General features: G+C 39.7%; 1 protein-coding gene across 5 annotated transcripts in view; it reads left to right on the top strand.

The window, feature by feature from the left end:
* LOC129711212 (DNA-binding protein RFX2-like) overlaps positions 1-16,738 on the top strand; it is an 85,536-nt gene that overhangs the window by 8,002 nt on the left and 60,796 nt on the right. For 3 of the 5 annotated variants that reach the window (XM_055658689.1, XM_055658688.1, XM_055658691.1), the window contains exon 2: positions 1,013-1,114. The exons of the other annotated variants lie outside the window; for them this stretch is intronic. In XM_055658689.1, coding sequence (XP_055514664.1) covers positions 1,060-1,114 — 55 coding nt within the window. In that variant the 5' untranslated portion in view covers positions 1,013-1,059. The remainder of the gene's footprint in view (positions 1-1,012; positions 1,115-16,738) is intronic. 5 annotated transcript variants of the gene reach the window in all.

The following is a 16,738-nucleotide window of genomic DNA, read 5'->3' as shown; positions in this document are numbered from 1 at the left end:
ACTGCAATACATTTTACACCTGGAATAATTGAAACATTTTGTCTGGGTTGTCAGAAACTTGCCTACAAATTTTCTCTTCCATTTTCCTCGGATTGACCCCCAAATATATGATTGGCCTTTGTTCTACGATTCTTTAAGGGCCTGTCCCACTTGGGCGACCTAATTGGCGAGTTTTCCATCGACTCATACTCGCAGCATGGTCGTCACGAGGTCGTAGGAGGTCTTTGTAACTCTCCTTCATGCTCGAGAGTGGTCTCCGCGTACTCGAGGCCTCAGCTAGGTTGCGGTGTTTTTTTCAATATGATAAAAAATGCCTGCGAGTAAAAAAAGGTCGCCATGGAAAAAATTGAAACTTTTTTTTACTCGTAGGTTTAGTCGTAGTAGGTCGCCATGTTACTCGTAGGTAGTTGAAGGTAGTCGTAGATGGCCTTCATCATAGTCGAATGAGATCAAAGGATGTCGTCTTCACTCTCCACTATTCGGTGTCCAATTTTCCCAAAGTTAGTCGTAGTTAGTCTTCAACATAGTCGAAGGATGTCTTCTACATAGTCGAAAGAGGTCTTCAACATGTCATTTTTTGAAACTCTTCTATACTTGCCAGTTAGGTCGTCCAAGTGGGGCAGGATCACTAGTAACTAAAGTTTAGTTCACGTGTGTTTTTTGATTTTTGTTTCACATATTCTGTCCCTCCTCACAGCTGCAATTGTTTCTTGAACAATTACTGCACCCTTCTATTTTATTGCCCCTTTTAAAATCTTGTAATCGGGAATGTTGAGCAGTTATTCCTCTGCCTACAGCCATGTTTCAGTGACAGCGAACATACCATACTTGCATGAAATTGTTTGTAAGCCTGGCTTTTGTGCCCTGGACCTAAATATAAAAGGTTGGAACCGCTCAGTGGGTCATACAACATCTTTGGAAAGGGAAATGGCGATAATGTTTCAGTAATGAAAGTTACTTCTTCAAAACTGCAAGATAAAGGTAGTTCTGCAAAATGTTTATTTCCATACAGAGAATTGGATATAACGCATAGATGAATTGGGGAAAACTATTTCGATTATGTGGGCCAGATTGGTTAGAACACAATTTTCATCGGGAACTAGAGGTATTTACGGTAAGTTATTTTAAAATTGATGGACTGAAAAAAAAGCTGCATTGCTATACAAAAGACTAGGGAAATAATGTTTCTATATAACCTTCCCACAATAATTGGACACCATTGTCTCGTAAGAATGCAGTCGGACAGTTTCAATGCAATATTCTATTAAACAATGTAACCTGCAGCCTTTCGTATTATTTTAGCTTGTAGTAGCTTTTAAAGCTGTTTAAAGGACTTTTAGTTTCGGAAAATCCTCAAGATCAAGTCAAGAGTGTTTTATTGTCATATGTCCCAGTTAGAACAATTAAATTCTTGCAGCAGCATAACAGAATATGTAAATATATAGTACACTGGACATAATATAAATGAGAGAGAGAAATGTTCACTGTGTGTTTATATACACATACATAGAGATCATGTATACATCATGTGTGTATATATACACACACAAACACACACAAAAAATAACAATAGGAGTACAATGATAGCAATAATAATCAATGTAGTTCAGAACTTTTTTGGGGTTGTTGTGTTTAATAGCCATTCTTGTGAGTCTGAATTTCTCTAGTCCCTAATTCTCCTTTCCCATTGACAATTGTTTTTCAAACTTTTTTTTAGCATCAGGTTCCTTGGGAATGCAACTATTGCATTGTAGCAGAACTACCTGTAAAGATTTGTATTGCAAAGAACACGATGGAAGAATGAATGGGGAATATCTGAGGACATTAATGGGGCAGATAGTAGATGACAAGAAATGTTATGTGTGGCAAGCAGTAGGTCAGAGCATTCCAATGCATAAGAAAAATGGAACTACAGATAATGATTTTCAGCAAAAATGAACAGTTCTGATAAACTCAGTGAAAGTTGGAAAATGCAATGGCTACAGCAAGTCCAGATGGAAGATTAGATGGTAAATGTTTGGGACACGACAATGTCATGTAAATGAAAGTCGTCATGTTTAGTATTGTGTTGCATATCCTTTGCATGCAATTACTGTTTGAAGTCTGTGATTCATGGACACCACCAGTTGCTGGGTGTCTTTTCTGATGATGTTCTGCCAGGGCTGTATTGCAGCCATCTTTAGCTTATGCTTGTTTTGGGGTCTAGTCCCCTTCAGTTTTCTCTTTGGCTTGCTCAATTGAGTACAGATCGGGTGATTGACTTGGCCACTCAAGAATTGACCATTTTGTAGCTTAAATACTCCTTTGGTGCTTTAGCAGTATGTTTGGGATCATTGTCTTGCTGTAGAATGAACTGCTGGCCAATGAGCTTTGAGGCATTTGTTTGAACTTGAGCAGATGGGATGTGTCTATACACTTCAGAATTCATTATGCTACTACCACCAGCAGTTGTATCATCAATGAAGACAAGTGAGCCAGTACCTTCAGCAGCCATACATGCCCAGGCCATAACACCCCCACCACCATGTTTCACAGATGAGGTGGCATGCTTTGGATCTTGGGCAATTCTTTCTCTCCTCCATACTTTGCTCTTGCCATCACTCTGATATAAATTAACTTTCGTCTCATCTGTCCACAAGACCTATTTCCAGAACTGTGGTTTCTCTTTTAAGTACTTCTTGGCAAACTGTAACCTGGCCATCCTCTTTTTGCGGCTAACCAGTGGTTTGCAGTGTAGCCTCTGTATTTCTGTTCATGAAGTCTTCTACGGACAATGGTCATTGACAAATCCATTCCTGAAGAGTGTTTCTGATCTGTCAGACAGGTGTTTGGGGATTTTTCTTTATTATAGAGAGAATTCTTCTGTCATCAGCTGTGGAGGTCTTCCTTAGCCTGCCAGTCCCTTTGCGTTTAGTAAGCTCACCAGTGCTCTCTTTCTTCTTAATGATGTTCCAAACAGTTGATTTTGGTAAGCCTAAGGTTTGGCTGATGTCTAACAGTTTTATTCGTGTTTCTCAGTCTCATAATGGCTTCTTTGACTTTCATTGGGACAACTTTGGTCCTCATGTTGATAAACAGCAATAAAAGTTTCTAAAGGTGATGGAAAGACTAGGTGCTGAGAGCTCTCTTATACCTGCATTAAGGAGGCAATTAAACACACCTGAGCAATTACAAACACCTGTGAAGCCATGTGCCCCAAACATTATGGTGTCCTGAAATGCGGGGGACTATGTATAAACACAACTATAATTTCTACATTGTGAAACCAAAATGTATAAACAGGCCTTTATTAAAATCTGACAATGTTTACTTTAACCACGTGTTTTTTTTTTTCTATTACAAATCTCAAATTGTGGAGTACAGGGGCAAATAAATAAATGATGAGTCTTTGTCCCAAACATTATAAAGGGCACTGTACTTCTGAGCCAAATATAGGTAAAGGCTGAGTCAAAAATATCTGGATTCCTGAGTGTCTTTAAATCCCCATGAAGCATCTTTAACCTGCATTCGCAGAGGACTGCAGTTGTGAGAATAACTTTGTATATTAAATGAAAACTGAAAATTACTGAACAGCTAACATTTGGAAAAACTCCAATGCCCCATGATGTGGGAGGACTTTGCTGTAAAAATAACCTGTTCACAAATGCAAATCTGAAGTCTGTTGAATGTTCATGACTCAGTTCATACTTGTGAATGGGCTTTTTGAGTTTATGATTTAGTCATTTCATGCTCAAACTATTTGTGGATATCTCAAACATTAATTCATTTTACATTCAGGGTCATTAGTCATGGTCATACAAACACAGAAGCGGGTCATTTGGCCTATTTTGTGTAAACTGACTGGTGGGCATGTAGTTCCAGCCAGTTGATGCTCCCCCTCCACCTCTTCTCCCCCCCCCCCCCCCCCCCCCCCCAGGAAGAGTTGCACTCAAATTAGCTTGCATAATATTTTTCTATTCATTTCAATTCATTTTGAATCTTGCTGTATTAGTTTACATCGGTCTTTGCAGAAGATATTAATGTGTCCTAAACCTGGGTTCTCAGTGGTCCTGTGGTTGTTGTTTGAAACTAATCCTTACTGTCTTGGCTTTACATAGCTACCCCCTTAAGTCTGCTTTAAACAGTATTGTCCATAGATGTGCTGATTGACAAAGCCAGTCATTTTTGGTTAGACTGTTTGATGCTCTGTGTGTGTTCATGCTGCAACATCTGATGGTTCTGTTCAGGCTCATACTGCTGTCTCATGCTGCTAAACATATCTGTGAAGGGGGGCATTAATAAAAGTTGTTAATACGATGTGGAAAGTCTGTTTTTGGTGATGTCCAGTATTTTTAACTATAAATATATTTTACATTCAGAATTGCTTGGATTTTGTTGGCCATGTAAATCATCTTTACTTATATTTCTAATTTGATCTGCATGGTTTATAGTATGTGCTTTTAATGTGATGTAGATAATGAATTCTGATTCAAGCCCATTGACCTGATGAGTTAATGTATTACTTTCTACACAGATGCTACTTGAGTGGATACATATTTATAGCAATACTATTTTATTACATAAAAATTGAAAATTGTACGTAGATACATGTGGCTTGCAAGCCAAATGTTTGAAAACATAGTTGGTCCCATTGTGAATTCAAGATAAATATATTGTGATTTTTAATGTCGGGGTAACCTGTACTATTGTTAATATATTTGTTTACTATCGCTCGCCCTTTAAATGAAGGACCCAGTCTCAAAATGTGCCTTATTTTACTGCAATGATTTAAAAGCTCCTGCTGCAAGGCAGATAAATATAACCTCTGGATAGGCAAAGGAACTGATGGACATTAGCTGACCTAATATTTTAATTTGCATCGGAATATCCATTCTAATACAATTGAAATGTTGGGTGAGGAGAGTAGGTATATATTGAGTGTATATTTTTGTTTACAAGTATTATTATAAAGGGAAGCTATTGTAATTTATTGAAACATTCAGCATCATAATTGGGCATACTTTTATATTTTAGTTAAGTCATGTTGCTTTTTTTCTTTACATATTACACTTTTTGTATACTGCCAACTTCCAAAACGAAAATGTAATTTGTGCCAATTTAATCTCCATACCAATTTTTGAAAACTTATTGTAACAGTACATTTTAACTCCATAACTCTTATTAAAGCAAAAGCTAGTTGGACCTCCATTGCCATTAAATCGTAATGAGAATTTCCTTGTATGCAAGGCTGATCAAACTTTGACAAGGAATGACATTGAGCCAAAGGCAGAATCCAGCTTTGCAAGTCCTGTGGAGATTGAGTCATTGCCCTTTACTCCAATTAATTAGTTTAGTTTATTATTTAGTTTAATATCGGCAGTATTATGAACAAGGGGACGGGGAAGCATTTTTCTTGATATAGGCACATGGCTATGTGCAGTAAAACAATCTGGCAACATCGTGTGCCGGGCTGCTTTTAATTTTTAGGAGTGGAAGGGGAATGAGGAAGGTACGTAATCATAATTTGCTAATACAAATAAATGTGATCCCAACTGGAAAACTAAAACTGTTTTATCCACAAATTCTGTCTATGATGAAGTTTATGACTTTGAAGAACTGTGAGGCAGGGTAGATTGGTGAACGCCTTGAGGGTGAATTTGTGAATGTTTCAGGGCACGGGAAATATAGTACTCGAGGAAAGGATGAAGATTCTGTTGCTGGAGACTTGACTTAAGGCAGTTGGAGGGTGAAAAGGTGAAGTGATCAATATATTGGGAGTAAATGCAACAGTCCATAGGAAATGAATCTCTTGGGGCTTCAGAGGGGAAAGCTGAATGAATGTTGTTGTGCCAGTAGAGAATACCTTGAGTACGGATGATGAACTGATGATTAAATCCGGGAGGATGTGACTTGTGATCAAAAGGTTTGGTATTTTGATGGTTTAATTCTCTGAATGTAAGTAATGCTGGAAAGACTCCAATCTACCCACAATGGTATCCTTCTCCTTAGACTTTTGAATATCTCATTGGCATTCCTGGCTGTGTTGAAAAGGAAATTTTGATAGTTTGACTTTGGCAATAAAACAAATGGTTATCTCCAAGCCTGAACATGTCATTTGAATGATATTGTCTCAGTGTTTTTGCTGCTTGTATTGATTCTGAGGAGCTGTTGAAGCTAACATGCAAGTTACAGTAGTTCATCCTTTTTTTCTTGAACTGTTATTGAATGTTAAGATGAGTGACAACATTTTTTTAGTGTGGTTTCAAGTGGGTGTTTCGGTGGGTATTTCATTCCTAATTTTGTTTCATAGGTGGTAAAACATTTTTTTTTAAGTGCCCAGTGATGAATCTCTTGTTCAGTGCTAACAGGCTGCTCTCTTTTGTTGCTTGTGGTGATGATAGATAATAGGGGCAGGTGAGGGCCATTCGGCCCTTTGAGCCAGCACCGCCATTCAATGTGATCATGGCTGATCATCCACAATCAGTACCTCGTTCCTGCCTTCTCTCTGTATCCCCTGAATCCGCTATCTTTAAAAGCTCTATCTAACTCTTGAAAGCATCCAGAGAACCGTCCTCCACCGCCTTCTGAGGCAGAGAATTCCACAGAATCACAACTCGCTATGTGAAAACGTTTTTCCTCATCTCTGTTCTAAATAGCTTACCCCTTATTCTTAAAATGTGGCACCTGGTTCTGGACTCGCCCAACATCGGGAACATGTTTCCTGCCTCTAGCGTGTCCAAACCCTTAATCTTATATGTTTCAATAAGATTCCCTCTCATCCTTCTAAATTCCTTGGTATACAAGCCCGGCCACTCCATTCTATCACCATATGACAGTCCTGCCATACCGGGAATTAACCTGGTGAACCTACGCTGCACACCCTCAATAGCAAGAATGTTCTTCCTCAAATTTGGAGACCATAACTGCCCACAATACTCCAGGTGTGGTCTCACTAGGGCCCTGTACAACTGCAGAAGGACCTCTTTGCTCCTATACTCAACTCCTCCTGTTATGAAGGCCAGCATGCCATTCGCTTTCTTCACTGCCTGCTGTGTACCTGCATGCTTACTTTCAGTGACTGATGAACAAAGACCCCCTGATCCCGTTGTATTTCCCCCTTTCCCAACTTGACACCATTTAGATAATAATCTGCCTTCCTGATTTTGCCATCAAAGTGGATAACCTCACATTTGTCCACATTAAACTGCATCTGCCCACTCCCCCAACATGTCCAAGTTACCCTGCATCCTCATAGCATCCTCTTCACAGTTCACACTGCCACCCAACTTTGTGTCATCTGCAAATTTGCTAATGCTACTTTTAATCCCTTCATCTAGATCATTAATGTAACTTGTAAATAGCCGCGGTCTCTCTGCCTGCCATTCTGAAAGGGACCCGTTAATCCCTACTCTTTGTTTCCTGTCTGCCAACCAATTTTCTATCCATGTCAGCGCCTATGTGGGACCTTATCAAATGCTTTCTGAAAGTACAGGTACACTACATCCACTGGCTCTCCCTTGTCAATTTTTCTCATTACATCCTCAAAAAAATTCTAGAAGATTAGTCAAGCATGATTTCCCCTTTGTAAATCCATGCTGACACGGACCGATCCTGCTACCGCTATCCAAATGTTCCGCTATTTCATCTTTTATAATTGCCTCCAGCATCTTCCCCAACATCGATATCAGGCTAACTGGTCCATAGTCCCCTGTTTTCTCTCCCCTGCCTTTCTTAAAAAGTGGGATAACATTAGCTACCCTCCAATCCACAGGAACTGATCCTGAATCTATAGAACATTGGAAAATGATCACCAATGCATCTACGATTTCCAGAGCCACCTCCTTAAACACCTTGGGATTCAGCCCATCAGGCTCTGAGGAATTATCAGCCTTCAGTCCCTTCAGCCTACCCAACACCATTTCCTGCCTAATGTGAATTTCCTTCAGTTCCTGCGTCACCCTAGATCCTCTGGCCACTGGTACATCAAGGAGATTGTGTCTTCCATAGTGAAGACGGATCCAAAGTGCCTGTTCAACTCGTCTGCCATTTCCTTGTTCCTCATAATAAATTAGCCTTTTTCAGTCTTCAAGGGCCCAACTTTGGCCTTAACTATTTTTTTCCTCTTTACATACCTCAAGAAGCTTTTACTATCCTCCTTTATATTCTTGGCTAACTTACCATCGTACCTCATTTTTTCTCCCCATATTGCCTTTTTAGTTATCTTCTGTTGCTCTTTAAAAGTTACCCAATCCTCTGGCTTCCTGCTCATCTTTGATATGTTATACTTTTCTTTTATTTTTATACTGTCCTTGATTTCCCTTGTCAGCCACGGTCACCCCTTACTCCCCTTGGAATATTTGGCCTAGTATCAGACATCACAGAAACTGGCCTTTTGGCCCACCATATCCATGTTAACCCTTTTCCCTCTCCTTTTAATAGCTGAACACCATGGGAAGTCAATGTTGTCAAAGGTCAAAGGAAGCAGTCTGGCCTTTTCAATGTTACCTGCCCTTTGTTGGCATGGACTTCATTATTCAATAAGCGGCAACTCGAGTTAACTATAGAATTGAAAAAACAAAAGTCTGTTGATTAAGCAACCAAAGATGACTGGAGAGTATTATCCATGGAATGCTCCAGAACTGCGAAGTCTTTTGATCATTATCAACCTGACTCATTGATTTATGGGACTTCTTGGTACTCTTGCACAGTATAGAAACAAAGAAAATAGGTGCAGGAGTAGGCCATTCGGCCTTTCGAGCCTGCACCGCCATTCAATATGATCATGGCTGATCAATTAACTCGGTATCCTGTACCTGTCTTCTCTCTATACCCCCTGATCTCTTTAGCCACAAGGGCCACATCTAACTCCCTCTTAAATATAATCAATGAACTGGCCTCAACTACCTTCCGTGGCAGAGAGTTCCACAGATTCACCACTCTCAGTGTGAAATTTTTTTTTCTCATCTTGGTCCTAAAAGATTTCCCCCTTTCCTTAAACTGTGACCCCTTGTTCTGGACTTCCCCAACATCGGGAACAATCTTCCTGCATCTAGCCTGTCCAACCCCTTAAGTATTTTGTACGTTTCTATAACATCCCCCCTCAATCTTCTAAATTCCAGCGAGTACAAGCCGAGTCTATCCACTCTTTCTTCATATGAAAGTCCTGCCATCCCAGGAATCAGTCTGGTGAACCTTCTCTGTACTCCCTCTATGGCAAGAATGTATTTCCTCGGATTAGGAGATCAAAACTGTACACAATATTCCAGGTGTGGTCTCACCAAGGCCCTGTACAACTGCAGTAGAACCTCCCTGCTCCTATACTTAAATCCTTTTGCTATGAATGCTATGTATGTTGCTGCCTTGATGTTGATCTCTGTTACACATTCCATTGACCAGCAAGAGGTCCATAATCAACTCTATTTTGGCTTAATAGGCTAAACATCTGCTTATCCACAATTCTTATATGTTGTGAGAGTATACTTACTTCCAGTACCTCCCATTCAGTGCATTCATGCAGTAATGATTTTACTGCAAGTTGTCAAAAAACCTGTGTGCTGAGATCCATTTATTTTGGTGCTGAATTTCATCTCTCTTGTAAACTTTCAGCTTTTTGTGGGTGTATATTCATTTGGGTTTGTTGTGTAAATAGGAGGTTCTATGGAAGACTTGTGAAATTCCTGGTGAGTAAAAGTTTTTCTTTGTTTCACCGTAACTAGTTAAATGCTAAAGGGTGATTTACATTTGTGCTCTGACTTGTAGTTCTGCTGCATTCACCGTGGTGGAGAATCATTTGCTTGTAGACGGACAAAGATGCCAAAATATTTGCTCTGGTTTTGTCTGGAACCATGCGAGAAGTTATTGTAATTTGCTGAGACCTCAGTGAATTTGTCTTCCATTCAACATCAAATGCAGTTAGTCCTCTTTTAAAATTGTCAGACAATTTAACAAATAAATGAACTGCTGAATTCAACTACTTTAATTGCTTACAATAATAACTTCGACAAAATGTTATTGACTAGAAGCAAAAAGTATTGAAGTGTTCGCTATCATATGAACATAGCCTATGGTCACTCTGAAGGCATGCAAGCCCCATGGCTCCCACAGCTATCTTGATTACACCTCCTCCTATGGTTCCTCTGTTCTGCTTTCCCTGTTTTATGAGCGCCATCATATTTGTACTGGAAGTACGACTTTCTGATTGAGCTGTCTTTTTACTTGATTGTGGCTTTCTCCACTAAAGTTGGTGGAGATCTCTGCTTCATTTCTCAAGCTTTTGGTGCCCTGGAGCTATACATCTTGAAAACAGATTTACTTAGCATTCTAGGCAAGTCCCATTTGCCTGCATTTGGCCCATATCCCTCCAAGCCCTTCCTATCCATATATCTTTCCAAATACCTTTTGAAAGTCATAATTGTATCCATTCTATAACTTTCTCCATTTGTGGACTATCTGCTGAATGAAAAGATTGCTCTTAACATCCCACATAAATCTCTTTGTCTCCAGTTTTGAGAATCCTGGTAACAAGATTGAGCAGTCACTTTATCCATGGGCCTCGTAATTTTGTATACTTCAATAGTAGGCCAATCCTCACCTCTGATGCTCCAGAGAAAAAGTCCGCCTATCCAACCTTTCCTTATAGCTCAAGCCTACAAGTCCTCATAACATCCTGGTGCATCTTTTCCTCTGCACGTTTCCCAACTTAATGACATCCTATAGTTAGGTGATCAAAAGTATGTACAGTACTCCCAAGTGTGGTCTCGGCAACAAATTGTTCCCAGCTGCATCATGATATCCAACATTTGTATTCCATATCCTTCCTAATGAAGATAAGCATGCCAAATTATTTCACCACCCTGCCAACCTGAACTGTCATTTTTATGAAACCAAGCACCTGCACTGCCTGGCCTGCTGAATTACTCCAGCATTTTGTGTCTACCTGTACTCCCAGATATCTGTTCTATAGGGCTCTACCATTTACTCTGCAAGTCCTGCCCTAGTTTGACAAACCAACGTTCATTACCCCACACTTGTCAAGAGTTAAATTCCATTTGCCACAAGGTCTGAAGTTGCATTTGGTCAGGCCCTGAGGATTTCTCCACTTCAACACACTTTAAAACTAACAGTATGCCCTATTTGGTCATTTGTATATGATCTCTAATGCCTCAATTCCTTAGCTTCCATGATCACAATAAAAAGTGATGAGATTTAATATTTATCCCATCTCTTAGTGGCTTTACACCCAATGCAAAGATAAGATTTTGCTTGTTTTCCAACCCACCAAAGTCCCCATTCAAGACCATCCTCCATGATTTCTATCAACTTCACAAAGATAAAATTATCAGAAACATTCCCTCTCCCCTGCTTTCAGCATTTTGAAGGGACTATTTGGTATGTGATTTCCTTGGTGCACTCTTTCAGTTCCACCATTACCTCCACTCCTCCTTGAGCACTTATCCATGCAATGACAGGAAATGCAGTATCACTCATCTACTGGCTCATCGCTTCCCACACTCTATCATGCAAAAAGCTTATTCGAAGTACAGCACTGACTTCCATACACTTATTTCAATTTACACCCTCCTTAAACAGCACCAGCTGCATTGGTGTCCTCTGGCTTCTCTTGATCCCCACTCCATCACAGACATGACTTTTAGTTTAGTTTAGAGATACAGACTCCTATTCTCTTCTACCCTCCCCTGTCCATTATTAAGAAGCGGTTTGTTTTCTCAAATTTCCTGTTTCCCCACACAAATGCTGCTTGACCTGCTGAGTATCTCCCGCATTTACTATTTTTATTCCTTGTATCATGTGGATATCTATAAATGTGTATATGTGGATGTCTGTTGGATACTTCAGTTGCCATGATATGTTTGACTGCATGCTACCACTGATATTCTGATGCCTTTAATTGATCTGAAGTATAAAATGGAATGCTATTACATCTTTCCTGTTACAAGCCTTTTCTGTTCTGCTCCCATGTGCTGCTCCGTGAAATGAAATGGAAAAACAAAGAACAGTTGTTGCCCTTTGAGATGTCTTGCAATCCCCAAGGCATTTAGTACTGTGAAGTATGGCACTGTATTTTAATAATTAAAAAAGCAAATCACCAAAGTGCTGTTTGTAATTATTTTCGTTTTATTTGTATGGAAGCAGTTATCTATCCCTTCCTCATTTGATTGTCCATACAGAGCAAGAATTTACTATGTGGTGTGGTAGGTGTTTACATGTTCTGGCTTGTTTATGAACCGTTTGTGGGTTGCAATCCGAATCATTTAAGATGCAGTTAACCATAACAAGTACTTGTAATTTTAAAGCTGCAGGGAAATCTCTCCTCAGCTCTGGGTTTTGCAACATGCCCCATTGTATTGGACTCTTTTGACATTTTTTGAAGAGTTCTGATGATTACCACTTTTTCTCGTGGCTATTTATATATTTTTTAAAAAATTTTCTCATCCAGCGCAAGATTAAGGTCAACCAACCCACCAGGTTGACCAGGTTTAGAACTTGAACTTTCAGTTATTGTGGTCGACCAATGGCATATTTCAGAACTTGATCACTAATTTAAACAGTTTGTTATCCCACCCTAGTGCTTGGTGACTGCTCTCAATTGCTCGTGGGAGATTTCCAGGTCATAATCCTTTCGTTGGGGAATTAACACCTTTAATATTCAATCCCTGTCCTTCCCCCAGGATTTCCGCCCATGATTATGGAGACCAAATATGACGTATTTTACTTTCCAAATATTTAGTTGAGTGACATTCTGCTTGTCCAATGCTGACTATTGAACTAGCAATCAACGATTGAGAACAATAGTGGAATTTAGAGATGGTGGGAGGTTGAAACATGGTAGTACCAGTATGTCTTTGATAACTAACATTGCTTTCGGATGGTTGTGCCAAATTGTGAGAAATTGCAGGGGACCAAAGAGGTATCCAAAGAAATAACAGCATGTGTGGGAAGTTGAGCCATTTCAGACAGTTCTCTGGCTTTGACGTCACCAGAATAGAGCTGGGCAAATCAATTCTCGTCTACTTATACAAATTAATTCCCCTGAAATGGAGTAATCTGAATTTATATATAATGCATTCACGTGACAATTGGTCATTGCTGAATTTGTAAAAAATAAACCCTAAAATAGAGTTGTTATTGTTTTCAACCTATGATTTGAGTTCATTATTTTTTTTTCACCATTTGATAAGCTGTTTTGAAAATTGCTAATTTATTACGCTGTTCCTGTGTCTTAAAGTTGAAGGCGTTTCACAGAATCAGGTTGGGATTTTGCACAGATTTAAACACCATTAACTTTCTCTCTTCTGCCACCCACTTAAAATGCTGTTTGCAGGATATACAATAAGTTTGCACTTCACCAATAGATTTATTTAAAGCTCAAAATAAGTCTCATCAAAGAGCACATTGTTCTTGTGTTTTGTGGCCCCTTGTGGATTTTTCTCCTGTACCTATTTACTGCAATTAAATATTAACAAACTGTGGATAAATTGATTTGTGCCAACTTTTGTCAATTAATCAGTGTGTTGAGACTTGATTAACTGAGTTATGGGATGAGTTGTTTTTAAGTTCAGCATTTAACTTCTGTAGGCAGGTTGGAAGCTTATTGCTGTTCTGCTAAAGTGAGCCCCTGTTAAGAGTTTGTATTTTGCTTAATAAGTGAAGTATTAATGGATTTTAAGTTGATGAAGAGCAGAAGTGGGAATTGTGGAATAGACTTGTTTAATTTTCAGAGTGTTCGGTGAGTTGCCTGGCAACTAGCTCCTAGAAGCAGGAGTGGACTTGGTCTCCCTTAGCAACTGCTGTGAATTAGCAAACAATAAAAGCTAGCGCAAACAAAGCAAGCTGCTTTGCCTTGTTTTTGATTGAACATCTGTTTTTCTACGATTAAATTGTGTTTATTGCACGTCAGTGATAGATGTGTGAAGGTAACTCCATTAGAATATTAAACATTATAAAGATTTGTAAGAACTTTTCAACCAAATCAAGGTGCTTCACGAGGGCACTAGATTTTCCGGAAGGTTATGATTGGTTCATTACTGTTGGTTTGTAGTTCATCACAAACTGGATCTGAAATATTAAATATTACAGAATCTCTGTCGAAGCTTTGAGCTGGCCTGATTTCGGCTTTGTCTGTTAGAGGGAAGAATATGGGTTGGACACTGAGATGGAGGGACTCGAAAGCTGAGATCGTGAGCTGGATGGATGTTCTGTTGCCAACCTCTTGATTAGGTTGAGATTGAGAAAGACCCAGAAAGAAATGTATCCTGTCGGCTGAGAAAATGAGAGCATGTGTGAAAATGGGAAGGCTGTGGCTAAGCGTTTGGAAGAAGATACAAATTAAGGAGGTTAAAAGAAAGCCAACACAACCCTGGCTCACATAGACATTTAGAATGTTAAGAACAAGGGGAAGTGTTTTAGTATAACAGAGATAGATTTAGCCTCATGAACAAGCAGGGAATATTGGGAAATAGATGTGTTTAATTAAAGATGGCAACTTGGTCGGCATCGGCACAATGGGCAGATGGGTTTGTTTCTGTGCTGTATTGTTCTATGTACCGGGCATAGAAAGAATGAGGAATGTGTCACTTGCCTGGACAGAGATGTGTCTTTTCTCCGTCCCCCTCGCGGCCAACCAACTGGATTGGCGCAGCCTTTATGACCGGAGACCGGCCCAGAGCTTCAGCAGCACGCGCAGCTCTGAGTTACCATCGCGGAGCCTGGGATCCTATCGAGGATCGCCAGTGTTGGAGCTCTGTCCAGTGGGGCCTGCTGACTTTAACACTGTGGAGCTGTGGCCTGCGGGCGCAGTGCCGACTTTGACATCGCGGGGACCTGGGATCTTTTGCCGAGTGTTGGAGCTCCGCCCAGCGGTGCCTGTGGACTTCGGAAGCCGTGGTCTCCGGTAAGAAGCGGCTGATTCGGAAACTCCACGCTGCAGAGTGTGTTCCGACGCTGGTGTTTCGATCATCCCAGCAAGAGGGCCTGTACATCGGGTCGTCCGTAGTGGCGACTGTGAAAGGCCCCCACCACGGGTGAACAAAGGAAGATGAGTGAACTTTATTGCCTTCCATCACAGTGAGAAATGTTGATTCCACTGTGGTGGATGTTTATGTTAAACTCTATTGTGTATTGTGTTCATTTTATTCGTATTGGTAACTCAAATTTTATTGGTAACTCAAATTTCACTGTACCAATTGGTGCATGTGACAATAAATGTGAACAAACTTGAGAATTGACACTCTGGAAACGCATGGGCATCAATAGTTTCCTCCCGATGCCAGTTTTGTGTTCGTTTTCTAGGTCTGCACGAAACTTGAGAAAATAAAAGGTAATTGATGGCAAAGTAATTTCTCTCACTGCCGGAACATTAAACTTGTGAAAATAATAAAGATAACATAAGTTTGAAGTCTTTTACATAAAGTATTTTCATGAAACATGATTTTGTGATTTTGTTTTGTGATAAGTAACCAACCTTTGCTGTCTATCATTATGGCCTGCTGAGTGAATGTTTCCTATATACACAGCAAGGTTACACATGTTTACTACTGGAATAATTTAGCATTCTTCAAATGCATCAGTTCCACTACTGGCCTGCTGATCACACAAGGACTTGGATGAGAAAGTATTAGTTATAAATCATTCTGAATCAACCCAAAAATTGCAATAAGTTGATGGGATTGTATCTGTGCACGCAGAAAATAATAATAAGATGCCTCCAGAGCTCCGACAGCAGCGGAGAGGAAGCATAATTGACACGCGGTGTTGCTTTCTGGCTACTGGTAAGAAAGCCACATAATTCAGAATCTGAATGAATAAGAAATAATTGCAAGTAATGAAAGTAACTTGACAAAGTAGACTGCAAATACGACTGAAAAATATCTCAGCACAGCATGATAAGTAAGACACTTGCAAAGATGAGGCTACGATTCTTAACTGAAGGAATGCCACAAGGTGAATTTCAAGAAGGCATTTTTTTTTTCCATATTGCACATGGAAAACTGGCATTTAATTTCCTACTAAAAGCAAGAATGGCATATACAAGTTTCTGGGATATAATGAACATGCCCTTTGGCACATGATGTGTGTGTGTGCCCATTATGGTGTGAAAGTAAACTAATCTCATCTGCCTGCACATGATCCTTGTCCCTCCCTTCACTGCACATTCATATGCTAGTCTAAATGTCACTACTTCCATTCCCTGCCCATCCGTTAGTGTGTTCCCATCATCAATCTGTGTTTAATAAATAACTAAAACTTGCCTCGCTTTGCCACTTTCACTTAAATTTGTGTCTCTGGTATTGGATATTTCCACTTGGGAAATAAAAACCTTTGACTATCTTATGCCTCTCATCATTTTTAAATATTTCTATTGGGTCTCCCCTCAACCACTGACGTTTGAAATTAAAACCATCAAAGTTTGTTCAACCTCTCCATATAACTAATACCCTCTAATCCAGGCAGCATCCTGGTAAACCTCTTCTGCATCCTCACCAAAACCTCCATATCATTCCTGCAATGTGGCAACCAGAACTGCACACAATACTTCCAATGTGGACAAACCAAAGTTTTATGCAGCTGAACTTGGGCCTAACTTCATTGTAATAATAAAATATGCCAAGCCTGGAAATATATACATTGTGGTAAAATACATCTTTTTGCACCCAGATCAGAGACTATCCCATTAATACAGTGGTAATACCATGTATATTTTGCTGAATGGTACCCTTCAATTAATACACAGATTTGATTA

This window comes from Leucoraja erinacea, chromosome 29, assembly GCF_028641065.1.
Source record: "Leucoraja erinacea ecotype New England chromosome 29, Leri_hhj_1, whole genome shotgun sequence".
Taxonomy (NCBI): domain Eukaryota; kingdom Metazoa; phylum Chordata; class Chondrichthyes; order Rajiformes; family Rajidae; genus Leucoraja; species Leucoraja erinaceus.
The sequence above is the reverse complement of the archived record's forward strand: the minus strand, read 5'-3'. Positions and strand labels throughout refer to the sequence as shown.